This window comes from Bidens hawaiensis, unplaced genomic scaffold (assembly GCF_021521415.1).
Source record: "Bidens hawaiensis isolate Kalapana, Puna unplaced genomic scaffold, B.hawaiensis_p1.1 tig00002772_1, whole genome shotgun sequence".
In the NCBI taxonomy this organism is placed as follows: Eukaryota; Viridiplantae; Streptophyta; class Magnoliopsida; order Asterales; family Asteraceae; genus Bidens; species Bidens hawaiensis.
This window is the reverse complement of record NW_027491150.1, coordinates 220,123-241,278: the sequence shown is the minus strand read 5'-3', so window position 1 is coordinate 241,278 and position 21,156 is coordinate 220,123. Positions and strand designations below refer to the sequence as shown.

The 21,156-nt window shown below is 34.1% G+C and overlaps 3 protein-coding genes across 4 annotated transcripts; 1 reads left to right on the top strand and 2 right to left on the bottom strand.

The window, feature by feature from the left end:
* Positions 1 to 603: 603 nt before the first annotated feature.
* Positions 604 to 4,003, bottom strand: LOC143621031 (origin of replication complex subunit 5-like). The gene is made up of 4 exons (XM_077092564.1): positions 3,171 to 4,003; positions 1,801 to 2,217; positions 886 to 1,207; positions 604 to 795 (listed from the first exon to the last, which is right to left on the bottom strand). Exons 1-4 carry the CDS (start codon positions 3,986 to 3,988, stop codon positions 745 to 747), a joined length of 1,608 nt encoding a protein of 535 aa, XP_076948679.1. The 5' UTR covers positions 3,989 to 4,003; the 3' UTR covers positions 604 to 744.
* Positions 4,004 to 8,917: 4,914 nt separating this feature from the next.
* On the bottom strand, positions 8,918 to 13,514 carry LOC143621136 (ATG8-interacting protein 2-like). Of its 2 annotated transcripts, XM_077092651.1 has the most exons (3): positions 13,350 to 13,514; positions 9,654 to 10,408; positions 8,918 to 9,143 (listed from the first exon to the last, which is right to left on the bottom strand). In XM_077092651.1, the coding sequence occupies exons 2-3, from the start codon at positions 10,389 to 10,391 to the stop codon at positions 9,039 to 9,041; spliced, it is 843 nt and encodes a 280-aa protein (XP_076948766.1). In that variant the 5' UTR covers positions 10,392 to 10,408; positions 13,350 to 13,514; the 3' UTR covers positions 8,918 to 9,038. The 2 variants fall into 2 exon arrangements, with proteins under 2 accessions (XP_076948766.1, XP_076948765.1); XM_077092650.1 differs by lacking the exon at positions 13,350 to 13,514 and having other exon boundaries at positions 9,654 to 10,753.
* A 3,174-nt stretch (positions 13,515 to 16,688) lies between these two features.
* LOC143621029 (uncharacterized) lies at positions 16,689 to 20,829 on the top strand. The gene is made up of 10 exons (XM_077092561.1): positions 16,689 to 16,797; positions 17,775 to 17,855; positions 18,392 to 18,481; positions 18,573 to 18,739; positions 19,729 to 19,798; positions 19,885 to 19,964; positions 20,065 to 20,127; positions 20,209 to 20,285; positions 20,383 to 20,485; positions 20,653 to 20,829. The coding sequence occupies exons 1-9, from the start codon at positions 16,720 to 16,722 to the stop codon at positions 20,481 to 20,483; spliced, it is 807 nt and encodes a 268-aa protein (XP_076948676.1). The 5' UTR covers positions 16,689 to 16,719; the 3' UTR covers positions 20,484 to 20,485; positions 20,653 to 20,829.
* The last annotated feature ends 327 nt before the right edge of the window (positions 20,830 to 21,156 follow it).

Genomic DNA, 21,156 nt, shown 5'->3' with positions numbered 1-21,156 from the left:
AGAAATAGAGTACAACCAAATCAGTACATTTTAATATTATTATATATGAATGACTGAAACTGTTGATTAGAGCCAATTATGTTCAAGCAAGTGTTTTTTCAAACAATCAAAGTACACATACCTTGTTAGCAGTCAAGTCAAGTTCGGATCGATATTAAGCTCAAAACGAGACAAGCTTTTTCGAGCTTGAGGCGAGCCCAACTATCATATAAAGCTAGTTTAGTTACCGAGCTCGAACTCGAACCTTGCATGGGAAGCTCTTTCAACTTCTATTTATTAAGTTGACACTTCACAGTTGAGCTTGAGCCGAGCTTTAGCTCGTGTAAGGTACTAAACGAACTTGATCAGAGCTTAAGCTTGTTTAAGGTTTTCCTCAAAATATATATAAAAAATAATAAAAATGTATATATATTAATTATTAAATAATAAGCGTGCCGAGCCGAGCTCAAGCTTTAGAAAAAGAGCTCCAAACGAGCCGAACTTGAGCCTGGTCCAACTCAAGCTTGTCTTGGCTCGTTTACACTCTTAGTCTCAACTACCAAAAACCAACCACCTTTTCACAAAAGTTGATTATTACAAGTTGGACCAAAGCCACAGATAATAGAGTTAAACAGAACTACCAAAAACATTTAGAGAAACACTTGACCTACTTAGAGTTCATAACAGTTTCATAAGGTACAAAAGCCGAATCATGAAACGTTTACGTTTGTTAACCGAGAATGCAACCAGCTTTCGTTTAGCGTACTATCTTCGGTACAAATACTTTGAAAGCGGGAACTTCAAACTCCTTGCTACCTGCAAATAAAAGTTATAAAACAAAAGTAAATAAACCAACCGCCAGAAAAGTTTATAAAGAATCATAAAAATAAGATTTATGAATATTACTTTTAATGCGAGATCCTCGCTAACAGTGGACCGATAACGAGTGGATCCTTCTAGTGGACAACTCCCACCTTTAGTTATAAAATTAGCATTGCAGAGACTTGATACTTGCAAGAGAATATCAGACATGAGATTGTTTTCACCAAACTCCGAATCTAAACCGGTTGTTTCTAGCGAATCTTCGTCGTTTTCAAGTGAATATTCATCACTTGATGCGATACACTGGAAAATAGCTAATAATCTCTCTAATGGAAAACTTCCAGGGCCTTTCATGAAGTGTTCTTGCTCGGCTGCTTCCTTTAAATCCCTTGATTTTTCGGAAGCCCTGAAAAAAAAGTGGTTAATTCAGCCACATAAATCCACAAAAAAAATTGAAGAAAAAGAAACATTATGTAGTAGTAAAATACATACTGCGCGTCTGCACTTAGCAACTGACTTCATATTGGACGCAGAATAGAAACCAACGTACAACTGGTTGCTGACATTTACGTTTAAAATTTGATGATGTGGCATTGGTTGAAGTCAGTAGAGCCACATCATCAGATGCCAAGTATGCAAAGAGTGCTTATGTGAAAAGAATAAAAAAAGTAAATTTATTTACAAGTCCACGTGGCATGCGCATATATATGTACACTAAAATGAAAAAAAAAAAGATGTCATATCAGTAATAAAAATTGGTAGCAAAAGTTGATAACAAAATGTAAGTCGGCATCTATTTTGCACCAAATTTAAAGTTGATTGCTACAATCAGGAAAGCGTATGAATTTATAACTGTTTCGGGCAATTTGCCCTGGTAAAATGCTGTTTTTGTAATGCAGAAGCTTGAATGCAAACCAGATAAATGAAATGAATTTGACTTAAGTGAAAACAAGAATGACATCACGCTACTTAATATCAGTAACTTATAAAAGGACTTACTTTCTTTTCTTTTTTTGGTTGGTGGGACCGCCAGTTGAATCAAAGAATGATGCATCAAGGGTAGCAGGGTTTCTAGAAGCAAGAAACGCAGAAATGAGAAGATATTTTGCAGAAGTCGACATATGGAAATCGATATCATCAATAGAATCATTTCCAAGTTTCTTCAAGCTGTTTTTTCTTTGCAGATTGTTTTTAATTCCCGCTTCTACGGATGGCTGAGAAGTGACTTTAAATATCGCATTCAGAGCAGGACCGATATGAGGTTGAAGACAAGTATACAACTTTCTCTTGATTTCCTCATTAGGGATAACGTCCAAATCGTCTAACGGCTCACAGTATTTCTTGTATAATGGTGACAAGGCAATAGATAACTCATCAAGCCTTCTAGTTACTCGACAGAAAGGCTTCAATACCACACTGTGAAACATAAAATCCATATTTAGAAAACATACCTTTAGTTGTCACGTCGTGCACCTTAAAGTTCAAACGGAAAGGTATAATACAACTTTAGATTTTAACACCATAATATTACCAAGTTTCAATATACTTGGAAGGTGTTGGGATGAGCCTTTTCAAAGTGATTAGTGCAATTTGAAGAATCAGAATCATATAATAAAGTAATAATTCATAATCGGATTCATAAGCACTTTTACAAGTATGCTCAAAACTGATTAATGTGACTCAATGTAAACACACATCCAAACACCCTCATGTAATTATACTTAATCGTCAAAGAGCGGTTAAGCAACATGATAATATATAAAACTTTTATGAGGTGCAACTAGGGCTGTAAATGAACCGAACCGAACAAGATTATGTTCATGTTCATTCGTTAAGCTTTCACGTGAACAGTTCAAGAACATCTAACAAAGTGGAATTTCTTGTTCATGATCGTTCGTGAACAGTTCACGAACACAAAGGAACATAAACAATGTTTATTTTTATTTGGCTAACCGAGAATGGTCAGTGCCAATGGTTCGCTCCAGCTACAAAGTTTGTGTTTGTGTTTTTTACAAACATTCATATTCATATGTTAATCACATAATACTTGTATATACTTTTGGTTTAATAGTTAACAATTTTGCTTAAATCTATATGATAAAATTAGAAAACTCATTAAAAACTTTTAATGAACAAACATAAACGGGATGTAAACGAACACATTATTGAACGTTCATGAACACAAATGAACGAATATAGCCTACGTTTGTATTCATTCATTTAACTAATCGAACAAAATTCCTTGTTTATGTTCGTTCATTTATTAAACAAATGAACATAAACGAACTACCCACCAAACAGATCACGAACAATGTTCATTTACAGCCCTAGGTGCAACATGTAAAAAAAGTTTAAACCATATCACTCACTCAAGAAATGCCGATCGGAGTTTCGGGTTTGATTGATTCCTCATAAATATTTGCCTAAGACCATCTTCCGTATAATCAGGGAAATAAACCGGTACCGGATCAACAAAACCAGTATCCGAATGATACGTATCAAACGATGAACCACTAATAAAAATCAAACCAACATCAGACACCTTCAAAACATCATGAAGCTTAAACAAAAGAGACAATATGACACCACTCTTATCCCAACCTCTAATAAGTTCCAAACTGTCAAATATCAAGTAAACCATACTTCCATTAACACATCCTTCCAACTTCTTTGATCCCTTCAAACCATCCACAACCGTCGCCAATGCTTCCTTCAAAAGGTTAACGAAATCCGCCGGCTTTTCGCACTTCTTCGCACTCGAATAATCATTACTTTCAGTCCTCCTATGAAGCAATAACTGGTTAAGCATATTATCAAAAAGTTGGCGCGCATTGTAACATGTTCTGGAACTCGAGTACACAAACGGCCGGTTTAAGTGTCGGAAAACCTGGAGAATAGTACTGGTTTTACCAGTCGAAGCGCCACCGTAAACAAATAATGGAGACACCGGAGAATTCACCGGGCCTAGAAAGCGTAAAATTTCAAGAATCTGGTTTCGTCTTCCTGGTAGACTAGAAATTAAACCGTCAAGAGTTAGAGGTTCTTGTTGATCTCCGAACACGAGATCACGAAGAGTAAGTGGTGGAAGATTATTGCTTTTTGCGGTTCTTTCTTTTGCGTTTGGGGTGTTGGTTGACGATAACCTCGTTGCTCTCCTTGTAACATTTGGAGTTTCTTCTTTGCTCATTGTTTTTCTTTGAAAAAACAAGCTTGTAAAACTCAATCGAGTGAGTATACTATCAAATAAGCAAAAATATTTGGTTAGAGCATTTTTAATGTATGTATGAAACAATCATGTAAGAGTTATACATGAAAATTTAGCATATCTCAAACTAAGACATTAACATTAAAGCCAAAAAAAGCACATGAATAACTTACAAATAATCGATTGGCCCGACATCAAAATGTTAAATACTTGAAAGCCATTAAAATCACTTAAATAAAACCGAGAGTATTCACATGATTTTGGAAAAAAAAAAATCAAAATGTTAAATACCATATGCAACTTTTTTAGATTTACATATGCTGCAGTTTATGGCTCCATGTTTACATCCCTAACATTGAAACTAACATAACTTGCAGACAAAATCTAACTTACGGTTCGGTTGGTCCGATTATTGGCCTAAACCTAAACCTTAACCGAAAAAAGGGTGTACCGGTTGCACTAGGCTCCCGTGTTTATTAACCAATCGGTTTTCGATTAATTTGGTTCAGTTTATTCGGTTAGTATGTCATTTTCGGTTCAGTTCGATTAATTTTGGTCAATAACCAAAAACCAAACTTGGGCTAAAATTTTTGCTTAAAGTTACATTATACGGAGGCATAAATACATGAAACCGAGATATAAATACATGAAATACAAGCAATGGATGTATAAAAGCTAGAAATATATGAAAATATGAATGGTTCAGTTCGGTTCCGTTTGGTTAACCGAGAGCAAAAAGACAGGTAACCGAATTTCTGTTAACCGCGGTTCGGTTTCGTCTCGGTTATTGCTCACTGCAGCAATCGGTGATGAGGAAGACAAACAAAATGAACTGAATTTGCACCAACTCAAATTTGAGCCCAAAATTGAAACTTAAAATTAGGTCCAAAATAGCAGTAACTGTGAAGCAAACAAATATGATAACTCAGCAACAAATTAATAATAATAATAATAGTTATAATTATAATAATAATAATAATAGATGGAATCAAATATATGATAGATATATTGTATGAACTGAAAATCAATTAAGCAGACAAATTATCAACCAAAAGAAACATTACCTTAATAGGCGTTCGATTAAACACTAAAGATAATAGACTTTTGCTTTCATCAATCAATTTTGATCAATCGATAACTGATTCCAGTTTCTTTCTATCGAATCGAATGAATGAAGAAACCCTAATTTTATTTGTTTATGATAATATTGGGGATCCGAATTTTCCCGCCAATTTGAAGAGTGAGTGACTATTATTTATATAATAATAATAATAATAATAAATAAATAAATAAATAAATAAATAAAGCTACTTTTTATATAATATCGTATATTTACGGAATTTCTTATATTTTTATTATCTTAAATGGACAAACATGACATAACTCAATATTTACGTTTGTCAATAAATTCAGGTTATATGTTTATCGTTTAAAAATCACCTTATATATTCTTTTAGACCAGGTGCTGTGGAGAAAAATAATGACGGCTTAACATCCCATTCTTCACTGAGATGGGTCGGATTGAATTGCGGTGGTTGGAGGCTTTGGCGCGCCGCACCATTACAATTATGTTGTTAACTTGATTTTGAGGGTGTTACAATTAACATTATTTTGGTAATACCTTTTCCACCACTAACTTAGAAAAAACTATATATCAAAAATCAACATTTTGGTGTTTTTACGTTAATGAAAATTTCATACTCAAATTTGTTTTATTAAGACAATTAATGATTAAACTTAAGTCGTTTGATTAACAATCATCCACAACCGTTCCACTACCGAGAGGTATCTATAAAACATAAGCACCAGTAAGTTAAATGAGGGTTAATTAACATATCTCGGTTGTTTAAGATGGATGAATTAGATTTTCAATGGACCTTTTAGTGATGAAAATATCATCTCACTCCTGATTTAAAAAAAGACCAATATCACATAAGTCTGATAACACAACCGTAATACAACACTAACTAAAGCCAATATAGTTACTTTTTGACATTTTATCAAACACTTGGCTTGCTCTTGAACATTTGATGCACATGTGTTTAACGGGTTGTTTTTGTGGATTGACGGGTCAATCCCAACACAACCCTAATTAAATATACCGTGAACAAGAAAACTGTATCAGACATATGAATCTAAACATGTATGAGTTTTTATGGGTTGGTATGAAACTTGATTCTCATTATTCTTTTCAAATTTAGCATAAAATGCCCTAATTATTATACAACTCATTCCCTCAAAACTTTATACAAATAAATGGATTAAAAGACATTAAGTAATGAACCCACATTGTAGATCCGAATATGTATAACAGCTAAATTAATTTCGGGTCTTGACCCGATTTAGAATACCCACTAACGTAAACTATATGTCACATTTACAAAACTATATATGTATATACTACAAGTTCATGATCACTCAAGTCCAATTACACATTTTAATATCATTCAAATTCTTGAAAATCCATTTTTTTCACCATATTATCATCTTCTTATATGATTCAAAATCCAGTCTTTTGTCAACAAGATTCTTAAAGAAACCAAACCCATCAATAATAATCCACCATGGATGATAATTCTCCACCTTTTTCTTTCTCTGATGGTTCACCCGAAAACAAACAACTCCCACCCCGAAAACGTTTTAGATCATTCACCCTGGACGACGACAACGAACCTAGTCCTCCACCGAAACGCCAAGAATTTGCCATCCCAAAAGATGTAACGGAGGGTTCTGCTGGCCGAACAATAACCGCATGGAGAAAGTTACACGAAGTAAATCTTTTGAACAAGATTCTTGAATACTACAACCAAAATGGGACGTACCCGTTTGATGATTTAAGTCACATGCAAAGGTTTTATAGAAGTTGGATCGAAAATGAGGTGTTTGTTGAGGAAGATGTGTTTAATAGCAAGATGGTTGAGTTGCCGGAACGATTCTTTAGGAATCAAGAGAAGACATTTGTTTTGGGTGCAAAGTCGAAGGCTTGGATGCCTCCTGCTGATGTTAGGATTTATGAGTTGTCTAATATGATTTGGGGTAATGATAATAATGATGATGATGATGATGATGATGATGTTAATGATGAAGTGGATGTTAATGATGATGGTAGTATTTTGAATGATCAAGAAGATGATAAATGATGGATCTTGATGGTTCTTGAAATTAGGGTTTAATAAGGGTTTTGAAAAGGTGAGTTGATGGCTTAATGAAGTTTAGAGAAGTCAATGGGTTGACTTTTTGAAGATTTTTAGAAGATGAAAGTTTTGTCATTTTGGTATGTTTTTAGATTGATGTTGTCAGTTTTGTTAGAAGATGAGATTTTAGGGTTTGATAAGGGTTTTGAAAGGGTTAGTTGATGCAGTTTAGAGAAGTCAACGGGTGGTTGACTTTTTGTAGATTTTGGATGTTGAAAGTTTTGTCATTTGTGATTTGTGTGTATGTTTGTGTGTGTGTTGTTTAGTATGTTTGTGTTTATTTTTGGTTATTTTTGAAAGTAAAGTGTTACATTTGTTGAACGTGTCTTATTATTATTTTCGTGTGTAACTATATATTTTAGACCGAAAACATATTGGTCATGTTCATTTCTTGAAATTAAGTTCCTACATTTTTTTCTAAGTTCGGGTCTTTTTACAATGTGGTGGTTGTGGCGGCAACGGGGTTGGTGGCGGCTAGTGGAGACATTGGTGGTGGTGGTCGTTGTGACTAGCTAATGTGATGAATACGACAGTGGCAATGATGAAAGGAGAGATAAAGCATGTAAACAAACATAACTTTTTTTTTACTATTTGACTATAAGTTCGTTACGAATATAAACACCCTTGTTCGTTTAATTAATTAAGAAATGAACATGAACAAGTGACCCATTCAATCATTTACGTTTGTAAACGCTTGTTTATGTCATGTTTTATGCGTTCATTCGTTTATGTTCGTTTGAATCAGTTAAATTTACTTATTGCTAATATTAATTTAAAATCAATTTGATTTTCATATTGTAAAACCATTGATTTGGACATACTTGTTTAATTTGGAAATGTTCGATGTGGATATAATGGTTTAATTTAATTAATTTACACTTATAACTTGAACATTGACGTCTACTTTAACTCTTGATGGTTCGTGCCCGTTTGTGTTCAAACACGCCCATTTGGGTTCATTTAGGTTCGTTAGTGTTTAAGAAGTGATTGTTATTGACAAAATTTATTTTCTTAGTGAATAAACACAAAAGTTGTTCGTTTAAGTGTTTGTGTTCGCTCATTTGTTCTATAATGGACCCCTTCGTCGGTGACTAAATATTCTGGTCGACTGGTCCTATGCGTAAACTTGATGAGCTATTCCTATTGTAAGTTGTAATTAACAAAACGTAATACAAACTTAGGAGTTTTAATTAAGTTAATGTAACAAAAATCTAGAAGAGACGTTTGAGAACACATTGATGTCATATAATAGGTGGTCGTGAAGACCACTCGTTGCGATAGGTGCAAACGATGTGCTAGTGGCATTGAATCTGAAGACAGTTTTAATCTATGCCATCAACGCATCGTATGTCAACGTCTACTACAATCTGTGGTACTCAACTACTCGAGAATCTGCGGAATCATGGAAATCCACGGTTCCAACCTCAGCGATTTTGACTCTTAACTAAATTCTTACATGTTAAAAAAGAATCATCGAAAATGCATGATTACCAAGTGTATTTTCCAAGTGAAACAGTCACCAACACTTAGGAAACCCAATACATAGATGAGGATATAATCAAGATGTTATAAAAGTGAAAACATTTGCTAATTACAAACATAAAAATGTAACACAATAAGCAAAAGATTAACACGCATTCCAAATTGAAATATACCTTTTGTTTGGCCTCTTCCATCATTCTGCATCTTCCATTCTAGATGTCCCATTTTTTTATTTCTTCTAGTGTCTAAAAAACACCACACACATATAAATGGGACCTATTACATTCACTCTGTTTTTGTACCATCATTTTTCATCATCATCATCAAACATATTATCAGTTGATCACCATTAACCTTCAAAGCTCTCCTGATAAGCCGCCTCTTATCGAAAAATCATGTTGGTTTCCACCTATGATCGCGTATTTGAATCGGGATATGGGTCCCGCCATCATCCTTATTTTCTGTCAACGTATCCGAAATTAGGGGTGTGCAAGAAACCGAAAAAATCGACTCGAAATAAAAAAAAAAAAAAAGAAAAATCCTAACTGAAACAAAGAACGACAGTTTGGTTTTATGTTTTTGTAAAAACCGCACTAACGGTTCGGTTTTGGTTTTGCATGTAAAAAAAACCGAAAAAAACCGAACTGAACGGAATTCCTAAATTTTTGTTTTTTATATTTAACATTAAGAAATTTACAATAAATTTAATAAATATGTAACTCCAATATTTTTGATCAAATGTATAACAGTTTATTATTTTATAATTAACAAAATTATTTATACCTAAATTCATTATTTTTTGCCAACATTTTTTTCGGCCTAAAATTTTCAAGCTCAAATGACAAAAACCGAAACCGAACCGAAACCAAAACTGAAAAAACCGAAACCGAACGGTTTCAAAATTTCCAAAAACCGAATTACGCAGATAAAACAGTAGATATAAAAGACGAATATGATCATTAAACACGCACCTCATCATGGTTCCTAGTTTTCCATTCATGACGGATAACTTGCCATTTTTCTTGGTGCCATTTATGGCCAATAATCACAATGCCCATTACCGCAGCAGCTGCAAAAACCGACCACAACGTGTTTGTTTCTTTTGCGTGTGCATAAAAACAAACCGCTTGTTTCTTTAACCACTCTGCATATCCAGATCCCTCGTTGTTGTCTTCTTTAGCAGCAATATTTGGTGTTTTTGGATCCATTGTTGGTTCAGAAGAATATACAGACTCGTCTAACACGCTCGTTTCATCATCCAAGTTTAATGCACCGATAGCCGCTTCACTGTGTAACGAATGAAGTGTAGGAGAATCATAGATGCTCTTCTCTTTTCCCGCCAAATTCAAGCTAGTGTTTTCGGTATAGCCCAACTCAGTCAGCTTCTTAAGATCCCAATTTTCTTCTTCCAAATTTTTAACAGATACAGAACCCTCGTCTTTTCCTGTCGGGTTTTCAAGAATCTCTGTTTTTGCAGGTTCTGTTGGCGCGTTCTCGGACTGTCTAGGTGGAAATTCAAAATGACCAGACATGAACAAAGTGTTGGAAGTTTCAACTTCATCTTTATTAACCACTTCACCCGTTTCTTCTTGTTTAACCTCTGGAATGTTCCCGCCAGGTGAAGCAGCATATGTGGATGCAGTGAGTGAGACCACTTCCCAATCGGCTCCTCGAGGGGCGGTTACCTGCGCTTCATTGTTTTCTGCCATGTGCTGAAAATGATTTCCTAAATTCATTCATCCAGTATATTCAATATTAGTGTCGGTATTAAACGATAAAAGAAATATTAATCATGAGTAAATAAATGTAACAAAATCATAAAGTATGTGACACTGTATAGCATGTCAGTTGTATTCCAATTAAGCTAGGTCAACAATAAAGCCAACAGTAGTTAGGTCAACAACAACAAACATAAACCACCAAATTAACACCACATCCCCAAAACAATCATCCTGTTGTGGGACAGGGTAATATATATGATTGAGTGTACAATGTCCAAGTTAGGAAAAGGCACACATCAATAAACTATTTTCTCAAATAAAATTAACAAACCCAGAATCAAGTCATCAATCAAAAGCATATATTCAAAGTTGAATTAAAATATCAAATAAACAGATACACATCAAAGCCAACAAAATTTAAATTACACGCAACCATTTAAGGTGCCACACGAGCTCGAGCTTAGGCTCATTTAAGGTTTTCTGAAAATACATAAAAATAGCTAATAATGTGTATGAATTAATTAATAAATAATAAACGAGTCGAGCTCGAGCTTGAAAAAAACGACTCACAAGCTGAGCCGAGCTTATTAAAAGGAGATCAAAACTAGCAGTTCCCCACAAACCACCAAATTTACACCCCACCCCCAAAACAATCATCCTGTTGTGGGGCAGTGTGAGATATGATTGAGTGTACATGGTGCAAGTTAGCAAAAGGTGCACCATCATCAATAAACAATTATCTCAATAAAAGTAACGAAGCTAGAATCAAGTCATCAACCAAAAGCATATATTCAAAGTTAAATTAATATATCAAAAAACAAATACACACCAAACCGACAAATTCTAAATCAAACGCAACCATCTAAGGTGCTACAGGAGCTCGAGCCGAGCTTTTTAAGGTTTCCTGAAAATAAATAAAAATAACAAGCGTGTATAAATTAATTAATTAAGAATAAACAAGTCAAGCTCGAGCTTGAAAAAAACGACTCACAAGCTGAGCCAAGCTTTTTAATAGGAGCTCAAAATGAGCAGTTCCCAAGCTCTCATATGTCAAAATGAACCTAGATGAGCTCGGCTCGTTTACAGCCCTAGTAGTCATACACAGATCCTATTGTCATTCCAATTAAGAAAAGTAAAAAACTCCATAAGATGTCACACAACTATTATTAGGTCAACAATAAACCCAACAATTATTCGATCAACAACAACAAACATAAACCACCAAACAACCCCCCCCCCCCCCCAACACACCCCAAACACACACACATCCTGGTATGGGACAGGGTAAGGTATGATTAAGTGTACGTGGTACAAGTTAGCAAAAGGTACACATCAATAAAACAATTATCTCAAATGACATCAATAAAGCTAGAATCAAATCATCAAACAAAAGCATATATTCAAAGTTAAATTAAAATATCAAAAAACAAATACACACCAAACCGACAAATTCTATATCACACGCAACTGCTTAAGGTACTACACGAACTTAGGCTCGTTTAACATTTTCTAAAAATATATAAAAATAACAAATGTGTATAGATTAATTAATATATGACAAACGAGTGAACCTCGAGCTTGAAAAAACAGCTCACAAATTGTACCGATCCTTTTAGAAAAATAACTCAAAACGAGCTGAGTCAAGCTTGAGCTCTCGTATGTCAAAAAGAGTCGAGTTCGAGCTTGAAAAAAACGACTCAAAATACGAGCCAAGCTTTTAGAAAAATAACTCGAAACGAGCCGAGTCAAGCTTGAGCTCTCGAATGTCAAAACGAGTCGAGTTCGAGCTTGAAAAAAACGACTCAAAAGACGTGCCAAGCTTTTAGAAAAATAACTCGAAACGAGCTGAACTCAAGCTCTCACATGTCAAAACGAGCTTAGTTTGAGCCTATTCGGGCTCGGCCACTTCTACTAGTAAACAAGTCATATTATCATTCCAACTATAAGAACTAGATTTCACACAACTATTACCAGGTCAGCATGGTAAGATATGATTTGAGTGTAGTACAAGGCGCACATTAGCAAAAGGTACGGACATCATCAATAAACAATTATCTCAAATTAACAGTTAATCAAATTCTCATCAACCAAAAGCAATCATATATTCAAAGCACTACAATTTAATTAAAACATCAAAAAATAAATAAATAAATAAACACAAATTCTAAACCACATGCAACCGTTCATGCCGATTAAAAACCTCACAACAAATCAGATCGATCGCATACATCATCAACCAATTCAATCACGAATTCACAAATATCAAATATAGGTACTACACGAGTTCGTGCTCATTTAAGGTTTTCTGAAAATAAATATATAAAAATAACTAATAATGTGTATAAATTAATTAATAAATAGCAAACAAGCCGTGCCGATCTTTTAGAAAAATAACTCGAAACAAGCCAAGCTCAAAATGAGCCGAGTTCACTAGTATGCCAAAACAAGCTGAGTTCGCTCGTATGTCAAAACGAGCTGAGTTCGAGCTAATCAACACCACTTCAAATTATAAAAAAAAAAAAAAAAAAAAAAAAACTGTTATGATTGAGTGTAGTACAAGGCGCATGTTAGCAGACCGTACACACGTCATCAATAAACAATTATCTCAAATTAACAGTTTAATCAAATCCTCATCAACCAAACGCAAGCATATATTCAAAGCTGAATACAGTTTAATTAAAATAAATCAATTAATTAAATAAACTAATACAAATTCTAATCCACACGCAACCGCTTATGCAGATCAAAATCAGATCGATCACAAACATCATCAACCAATTCAATCACAAATCCTCAATAATTAATCAAAAATTAAACAAAAACAACACGTAAGCCCTAACTAATTAGAACATATCATTTACTAAATGATTACTAATACTTATTACTAGTTAATTAATTAATCAAAGTATATCAATATTAGGTTAATCGTATAACCGATTCACTTACAGTGAATATAACTGATGAGATTGAGAGTATTGGATGCCGGAGACGGTGACGTAACGGCTCCGTTTGTGATAACTGATAAGTAGAAAATGGATTGACGATGGGGAGACTATTTATAGGGGTGGAGGTGTGACTGGGGATAACCGGTGAGTGTGGAGAGGTTGGAGTAGAGGTGACCGGTGATAGGAGGTTGGGGTTGTATTATGTAACTGTTTTGTTTGTGTATAGAGGGAATGAATGAATGAATGAATGTGTATTTATCATTTTTATGATTTTATCTTTATCCAGTCGCTGTATTGGCGCTTACTTTTTGACTTTTTGGTTTTATTGAGAGTACAAGTGTGAGATGCACGAGAGTACAACTCGTTTTACGAGAGTCCAGGGTGTTCAATGGATTGGATAACGGGTTATTCGGTTTACATTATTTGGATATGAAAATTTTAGAATTTTATATGAAATCTGATTCAATCTGAATTAAGAATGTTTTTATCTGGTACGAATCCATCCAGATTCAATTTGGATCGGATTCGAATAATCTTAAATAATCCGTATAACAAACATACAAACAAAAGTCTTGTTAAATATGCATACGGAGGCTGAGCACGGTTCGGTTCGGTTATTAGGCGAAACTCAAACCGAAACCGAAGTAATCGGTTATTTGAATATACAAACCGTTCGGTTTTCCGATGTTTCGGTTTCGATTCAGTTATTTTCGTTATTTTTTCAATTATGTGTAGACATTGCAAAAAAATGCATATTTTAAGATTGTATAAGAACATATTAGTGTACCACATATATATTGAATTTAAAAAACAAAAATAGACACGTGTTACGTGGAACTATACGAATACAAAGTTGTTAAATTGAGTTTAAAATTTAACAAAGTTCTTAATTAAAAAACAATATAAGTTTAGTTTTAATATTTAAAGTTTAGTCTATTCCTCATCATCTTGATAATCTTTATCACCATCTATCGGTTCGGTTCGGTTTTTTTAAAAATGGATAACCGAATTGAAACCGAAAATTCGGTTCTTTAAAAATGGATAACCGAACTGAAACCAAAAATTCAATTTAAAAAAAAAGCAAAAATTAACCGTCGGTTAATGCTTCGGTTCGGTTTTTCGGTTAATTCAGTTTTGGTTCGGTTATTTCAGTTTTCTGCTTCCCCTATACGGAACTAGAATTTAAAAATAAAACAGTGCATGAACAAGGAAGTTATGTAGTTTTAGGGTATGTTTGGCAAAACTAGTTGTTAGCTGTAAGCTGAAGGCTGAAAGCTGAAAGCTATAAGCTGTTAGCTGTAGCTTTTAAATATTTAGGTGTTTGGCAGAATAGCAGAAGCATTTAATAAAACTAGCTGGGTGCCCGTGTGGTGCGGCGGAATGGGCGCACAACCTAACATCAACCGCATAATCGGTGTCGGTACATGATTCACCTGACGACAGTGCATACATAACCTAAATGTAGACGTGTAATTCATGGAAAACCAGTAAGCTTGTAAATGATATCGAAAATCAAGAAAAAAGCTGAAATATATAGTAATTTTCAAATAGATAATTTTTTAAACCAACATATTTTGATATGAATCCCTTTTTGAACATGCACTGTTTTAATCTGAAATATGTTCTGACCTGACCCCTTTCGACTCTAACCAATAATCACGTAGTATGTTAATTTTTTAAAGTTAAAGAAGTATAGCAATATCATACTCAAATTAAAGAGAATAAAATGCTCGTTTTTATGATGTAATTTGTTTTAAAAATTATTAACGTGTGAAAAAGTTATGGCTCCTAAAAAAGTCATGTGGTTAGTTAGTTTTGAATAAGGGTTGAATGTGTAACTATTATATAAATTAACAAAAATTGATATAAGTTCAAGTACCAAACTTGTAAATTCAAATGTAAAAGCTTGTAGAGCTTTTTCTCAAACGATAGTAGCGTTTCAATTTAGAGTTTTTTCTCATTCCCTAAAAGCTTTAAGCTCCTCTTACCAAACAATACTTTTTATTAGATAGGAGTTTTTTCTAAAAACTTGTAATTTAAAGCCCCCTAAAAAGCTCCTAAAAGCCCTTTGCCAAACACAACCTCAATGAGTATAATGATGGAGTGTTTAATCATTTTTGTATACGAGGTGTTACGTTGATTGAAAGAACAATTAAGTTATGGTTATAAGCTCATTGTAAATGTTAAAGGGTTTGGTTGTATACACTAAAAATGTTATTTATTCGGATTATTCAGATATCCTAATAATCCAAATTATCCGATTTTTTGTTAAATCAATAAATAAAAATTTGGATCAGATAATTCGGGTTTCGGTTTCGGTTCCAATTCGGATTTTCTAAAAACCCCTATATGAGAGGGTGTTTACATTCGATTCAGTGAATGGTTTGTTAGCCATTATTATTTTTATTTACTTAGTTCTTGTCACCAATATAATCAATATTAGGTAAATAATTATAATTAAAAAATATATAAAATATCGAAGCCGTGGCCCGTGGGAGTCGAGACTAGGGAACGTTGTAAAAGAGTAGCATGTATATTATGATATGGATATGCCCACGTTTACATGTTTTTGTTTAATAATTTATAAATTCAGAGACTGATCTATGTTATGTTCAGACATGTAGTGGGTTAAAAAGATTCAGTTTTATTATTAACCCCTACATAATTTGAGTTATACTCTTAATTTATACACTTAGCAATATGGGTCACTTTCATTTAAGTCTGGTCAAACCGTCTAATGTATATTTTATTTCTTTTGTTTCAGTTGAAAATTGTTTGGTTATTATCTTGAAGCCAGTTACAAGCTTGTTTATCTTGTGTCAAGTTATGTTATAGACAATTCATTAAGGGGTGCATGTGTCGGTTATGGCCCAAAACCATAACGATAACAAGATGTCGGTTAATGTAATCAAAAGGTTAATCGACTTTAAAGGTCATGACGGGTAAGTTATGGTCGGTTAACCATAAATTTAGGTCTAGCTAAAAATAGCTCAAAGCAATATATAACGAGACATTATTTACGTCTGAAGTATGGGTTTGAAATTTTTGACCATGAAATTAAAGTATTACAGCGTAAAAAAAAACATAATATATAATTTTAAAACGCCATGAAATTAATAATATTAATCATAATCAATCCACTATTAAACATTTTAAAATTTATTAAACCAACATGCCAAAACAAAACCATACACACCAAAGAAATAATAAAAACAAATCCATCAGGATAACAACATATTGTATAATTGAATTTGTGCCATTCATTAAAAAAATCTATTAAGTTTTTTTGTTTTGTTACAAAGCATATATATATAGAGAAAAAAATGTAACATGACATGAGTGCACAAGCATTTGGATTATAGAGATAAGAAATGGAGGATCTATATGCATTGGACTTTGATGGTGTTCTTTGTGATAGCTGTGGTGAGACTGCCATTTCTGCTGTTAAGGTATCACTCTATTTAATTATCGAGCCCGTGCTCTAGCCTTGTGTGTTTAGGCTCATTGAGCTTTAACTAGCCTAGTGTATTTTTAACTCGTAACTTTTTTTTTTACTTTTATGTATTAATTTCATACTGCACAGTCAAGGTTTAGCTCGTTTAAGGTATTCATACGAGTTTGACGGTTTGAGCCTAGCTTAGGTTCATTTAATGTTTTAATAAAAATATATAAAAATAATTGAAAATGTATATAAATAAATTAGTATATAATAAACGAGCCAAGCCGAGGCTGAGTCAATCTCGAGCTTGTAAATAGGATTAGCTCGCCGAACTCGACCTTATGAAAAAGAGCTGGAAATGAGCCGAGATCGTGCTTGAGTTATTGTATGTCAAAACGAGCAAGCTCAAGCCGAGATTTGGCTCATTTAAGGTATTGCAAAAAAGCTCAATCGGAGCTTTGACTCGTTTAAGGTATTGAAAACAAGCTCAAGCGGAGCTTTGGCTCGTTTAAGGTATTGCAAATGAGCTCAAGCGGGGCCTTAGGCTCGTTTAAGGGTTTTCTCAAAATATATAAACATATTAAAAATGTATTTAAATGAATTGATATAACAATAAAGAGCTGGGCCCTAGTTGAGCTCGAGCTTGAGAAAATGACTAACAAGCCAAGCTCGAGCTTATAATAAAAAGCTCGAAATGAGCCGAGATCGTGCTTGAGCTCTTGTATGTCAAAACGAGCAATCTCAAGCTGAACTTTGGCTCGTTTAAGGTATTGCAAATGAGCTCAAGCGGGGTCTTAGGCTCGTTTAAGTTTTTTCTAAATATATCTAAAATTAATTAAAAATGTATATAAATAAATTAAAAATTAATAAATAATTAACAAGCCGAGCCTGAGTCAAGCTCGAGCCTAGTCTAGCTATCGCTCGGCTTGGCTCGTTTACATTGTGTACTAAACTATGAATACTCATTGGTTGAACAACAATACACAGGCAGCTAAACTGAGATGGCCTGTACTGTTTGCTAGTGTGAACTCATCACTGGAAGACTGGATGGTTGATCAGATGCAAATAGTAAGCTTTGTTTTCGCATTCTCGCTCATATTAACTCGAGTAAACTGCGGTTTGTGTCCCCGTGGTTTGTTCAAAACTGTGTGTTTTTAGTCCAATAGATTCAAATTGACGATTTTCGTCCCTGTGGTTTCATTTCACTTGCAACTAAACCCGGATTCATTAACCCCATTAAGTCTGTTCGTTAAACCCATCAGCATACCCCTCACGTGAGGGGCAGTTTTGTCATTTTCTCCCCAAATAAACCCCAATCCTAATTCGCAAGCCCCCTCATGTGAGGGTCTGGGGTGTATTTGGGGGAAAAAAAGACAAAATTGCCCCTCACGTGAAGGGCACACTGATGGGTTTAACGACCAGACTTAACAGGATTAGTGAATTCGGGTTTAATTGCAACTGAAATGAAACCATAGGAACGAAAATCGCAGATTTAAAACTATTGGACTAAAACCGCAGATTTGGACAAATCACAAGGACGAAAACCGCAGTTCACTCTATTAACTCGTACAGTTATTATTATTCAAATTCTGAAACCATGACAGATACGGCCCGTTGTGGAAACCGGATACGAGACTCTTCTGCTTGTGAGACTGCTTCTGGAGATCAAGGTCCCTTCATCGCGAACGTCATCGGTACATAACTACATATGCATATCATAAACTTTTTAACATTTTTAAATATTCGAAACATTGTTGTTCATTTTTATATTGTTAAATGTGTAAGGTGTCAAAAGGACTCACAGTTGAGGGTATATTGGACAACTGGTTGAATATTAAACCGGTAATAATGGACGAATGGGGTGAAAAGAGAGATGAACTTATTGATCTCTTTGGAAAGGTTCGAGATGATTGGCTCGAAAATGATTTGACTACTTGGATGGCTGCAAACAGGTGATCCGCGTTTTCTTACGGGTTAAGTCGGGTCGGGTCAACCAAAACACTTTAGTGTAAAAAAATTTAACTGATTTGTGTACAAAAGTTGTATTCTTTTAAATAAGTTATTTAGACGGTTGTATGCATTAAAATTATGATTTTGACCCGTTTGACCGGCTGGAAAATGATTTGACTACATGGATGGCTGCAAACAGGTGATCCACATTTATTACGGGTTAAGTCGGGTCGGGTCGGGTCAACCAAACACTTTGGTGTAAAAAAATTTACCTGAGTTTTGTACAAAAGTTGTATTCTTTTAAATAAGTTATTTAGAAGGCTGTATGCATTAAATTTATGATTTTTGACCCGTTTGACCGGCTGGAAAATGATTTGACTACATGGATGGCTGCAAACAGGTGATCCACATTTCTTATGGGTTAAGTCGGGTCGGGTCAACCAAACACTTTAGTGTAAAAAAATTTAACTGAGTTTTGTACAAAAGTTGTATTCTTTTAAATAAGTTATTTAGAAGGCTGTATGCATTAAAATTATGATTTTTGACCCGTTTGACCGGCTGGAAAATGATTTGACTACATGGATGGCTGCAAACAGGTGATCCGTGTTTTCTTACAGGTCAAGTTGGGTCGGATCGGGTCAACCAAAACACTTTAGTGAAAAAAAAATTAACTGAGTTGTGTACAAAAGCTGTATTCTTTTAAATAAGTTATTTAGACGGTTGTATGCATTAAAATTATGATTTTTGGCCCGTTTGACCGGATGGAAAATGATTTGACTACATGGATGGCTACAAACAGGTGATCCGCGTTTTCTTACGGGTCAAGTTGGGTCGGTTCGGGTCAACCAAAACACATTAGTAAAAAAATTTTAACTGAGTTGTGTACAAAAGTTGTATTCCTATAAAATAAGTTATTTATTTAGACGGTTCTATGCATTAAAATTATGAGTTTTGACCCGTTTGACCGGTTTGATACGTTTCCTTTTTACAGGTTTTATCCCGGTGTTCCTGACGCGTTGAAGTTTGCGAGTTCAGAACTCTACATGGTTACCACAAAACAAGTAACTTCTTGTTTCCATGAAAATTATTATATTTTCTTTTTGGTCAAGGGTATTTTAGTAATTTTAGTTGTGTATGTTTGCGTTAGGGTCGTTTTGCTGATTTGTTACTGCGAGAACTTGCTGGAGTTACCATACCACCCGAAAGAATATACGCACTTGGATCTGGGTACCTGGTTTTCACAACATGATATTTCATATTTGTATAAATTCATCTTATAATTTCCTTAACAATATTTTGTTTATTTTTTATAAATTTTAACATGTAGTCCCAAAGTTGAAACGCTGAAGATGCTTCAAAAGCGACCAGAAAACCAAGGCCGAAAACTACAGTAAGTCTTTTAAAATTTAACTTCCGGTTTTGTATTTAAAAGATTTGAAACTTTATTTCAATTTGTTGTTTTTTTTACTAGCTTCGTGGAAGACCGACTAGCAACACTGAAAAATGTCATCAAAGAACCCGAGCTAAATGGCTGGAACTTGTATCTAGGTACCATCAGTTTAATTATATACATATACGATCACACGTTTGGTTATTACTTTGATCAACTGTAAATGTTTGATGTTTACTTGTTTATTTTGCGTAGTTGACTGGGGCTTCAACACTCAAAAAGAGCGAGAGGAAGCCGCGACTTATTCCAGAATTCAAGTGATTCAGCTCTCTGATTTTACTAAAAAGTTAAAATGAAGGTATTTTCATAAATCCAAAAAATATTAATTTCACTTTCATTTCTTGTTTCATTTTGATGCAAACGCAGCCAATATATACAAACATTTTATAAATATTAACTTTTCTTATGTGTTGGTTCACCGTCACATTTTCTCTCTACACGACAACCGCGATTGTGAAATGATAGTGCTTGTTATATAAGTGGATTGAAGTGCAGAAGACAGTTGGTTTCAACAGTTTGATGTACAGAAAATGTCATGTAAAACTGTATTTTAATGTTGTTTGATATACTTTAAAAAGATATCATGTAAAACTACATTTTAACTGTTTGTGTTAATAAATATCTTATGTATTGACTTAAGAACATATATATTTATAAAATATGCTGCTGTCTACATGTAAGTATGTAACTAAGCTATTTAAAAGGATTAAACGCTTTAAACAACAAATGTGGAAAACAGAAAAGAAGTTTATACTTGTGATTAACCGTGTCTAGTTTTCGACCTGTTGTACGCTCGCAAATGGTTCCGTACCAAACTGGTTGAAAATTCTTTCTTGGCAGTTAATATGGCAGCCTGTTCTTCATGCAGCCATGAAGATAAACCGACTCAAGGCGCAAAATCGATAAAAACTTTATTTTTGCATTATAAACTGACTCAAAAACTCATTATATTCTCTCTCTATTGATCAC

Coding starts and splice junctions, on each gene's coding strand:
- LOC143621136 (XM_077092650.1), bottom strand. CDS start 10,418: ATGAATTTAGGAAATCATTTTCAGCACATGGCAGAAAACAATGAAGCG. Junction 9,144..9,653: donor AAACTAGGAACCATGATGAG/GTGCGTGTTTAA, acceptor ATACGTTGACAG/AAAATAAGGATGATGGCGGG.
- LOC143621029 (XM_077092561.1), top strand. CDS start 16,720: ATGGAGGATCTATATGCATTGGACTTTGATGGTGTTCTTTGTGATAGC. Junction 16,798..17,774: donor CTGCCATTTCTGCTGTTAAG/GTATCACTCTAT, acceptor AACAATACACAG/GCAGCTAAACTGAGATGGCC. Junction 20,286..20,382: donor TGGCTGGAACTTGTATCTAG/GTACCATCAGTT, acceptor TATTTTGCGTAG/TTGACTGGGGCTTCAACACT.
- LOC143621031 (XM_077092564.1), bottom strand. CDS start 3,988: ATGAGCAAAGAAGAAACTCCAAATGTTACAAGGAGAGCAACGAGGTTA. Junction 2,218..3,170: donor CTCCGATCGGCATTTCTTGA/GTGAGTGATATG, acceptor TATGTTTCACAG/TGTGGTATTGAAGCCTTTCT. Junction 1,208..1,800: donor AACCAAAAAAAGAAAAGAAA/GTAAGTCCTTTT, acceptor CTTTTTTTTCAG/GGCTTCCGAAAAATCAAGGG.